The 1,495-nt window shown below is 50.9% G+C and overlaps 1 protein-coding gene across 2 annotated transcripts in view; it reads left to right on the top strand.

The window, feature by feature from the left end:
- Positions 1-1,495, top strand: part of Mypn (myopalladin) — an 88,443-nt gene that overhangs the window by 57,875 nt on the left and 29,073 nt on the right. For both annotated transcript variants that reach the window (XM_021205019.1, XM_021205020.1), the window contains one exon: positions 235-607. In XM_021205019.1, coding sequence (XP_021060678.1) covers positions 235-607 — 373 coding nt within the window. The remainder of the gene's footprint in view (positions 1-234; positions 608-1,495) is intronic.

Raw genomic sequence — 1,495 nt, 5'->3', positions numbered from 1 at the left:
ACACACGCGCGCGCGCGCGTGCACACACACACACATTCTCACCATTCTTGAATGCTCCAGATTTCCAGATTTGGCCTATTTTTAGCAAGCATCTTTCTGTGTGTGCATCTACTGTTCTGATATTTTCCCCTTGCCTGCCTGCCGTCCCCTCCCCCCACCCCCCAGATGGAGGTGACAGTCCCATGCCAGTCCTGTTGGTGGCCTGCAGTTGGGGTTCTCTAATTGTCCTTTCAGGAAATGAAGACATCAGTGATAATGGAGCTCCTCACTCAGCAAACTCAACCACCAACCTGGCTGTGGCTGAGCACCAGCCCTCCCCACCCAACCCACAGCCTCTTTCAGAGGAGCAGCCCCCAAAACCCAAACTTGAAGGGGTCCTGGTGAACCATAATGAGCCCCGGTCCAGCTCCAGGATTGGGTTACGGGTGCACTTCAACCTGCCCGAAGATGACAACGATACGGAGGCATCCTCTGGGAGCAGCGTGGCCAATACCAGCCAGACTAGACCGAATTCCTTCCCCGAGAGGTTCGATGGACAGGAAGCCAGAATCCCAGAGCCTTCCTCACCTGTCAAGGAGCCTCCTCCGGTCCTGGCCAAACCCAAACTGTGAGTAAGAACAGAATGAGTGAGTAACTGTGAGAGCCTATGAGCCTCCTGTGAGTCTGACCCTGAATATTACAGAGACGGGGGCTGGTAGGATGGCTCAGCTGGGTAAAGGGGCTTGCCAAACAAGCCCCCAAAAACCAGGTTCAATCCCTGGGACCTACGTGGTAGAAGAAAAGCAACTCTCACAAGCATCATTTGACGTCCACATACAATGTGTATACACCCACATGCATGTGCGCATGTACACACACACACACTAAAAAGTAAATTTAAAAATTTTAATAGTAGAGTCAGGCTGGGGATGTAACTCAGTTGTTAAGAGTGCTTGCCTGGGGGCTGGAGGGATGGCTCAGTGGTTAAGAGCACTGACTGCTCTTCCAAAGGTACTGAGTTCAAATCCCAGCAACCACATGGTGGCTAACAACCATCTGTAATGGGATCCAATGCCCTCTTCTAGTGCTTGCCCGGGATGCACAAGGCAAGGGGTTGATCCCAGCCTTGCAGTAGGTGAGGTAGGGCTCACCTGTGATCCCAACATTTCCCAGGTGGGGGGAAGAGGATCTGAAATTCAAGGTCAACTCCCTCCAGCTTCACATTGAGTTTGAGGCCAGCCTGGGCTACATGAGACCTTGCCTCAGACCAAATCAAAGCAAAACCAAAGATAGAGTTAAAAAAACAAAACAAAACAAAAAAAACCAAAAAAAACTAATTCCAAGTGAGAAAATGTACATCAAGAATGTACATCTCTGCATCACCATGGACACATGTCTACTGTCTTTATCAGTATTAACTTTCAGTCTGCCCGCCCCCACCCCCACCCCACCCCCCTGCCCTGCCCCCCCCCGCAGTGACACAGCATGTAAGTTCAGAAAGCACCTTTCTAATGTT

This window comes from Mus pahari, chromosome 9 (genome assembly GCF_900095145.1).
Source record: "Mus pahari chromosome 9, PAHARI_EIJ_v1.1, whole genome shotgun sequence".
NCBI lineage: Eukaryota > Metazoa > Chordata > Mammalia > Rodentia > Muridae > Mus > Mus pahari.
This window is presented reverse-complemented; position numbering and strand designations above follow the sequence as displayed.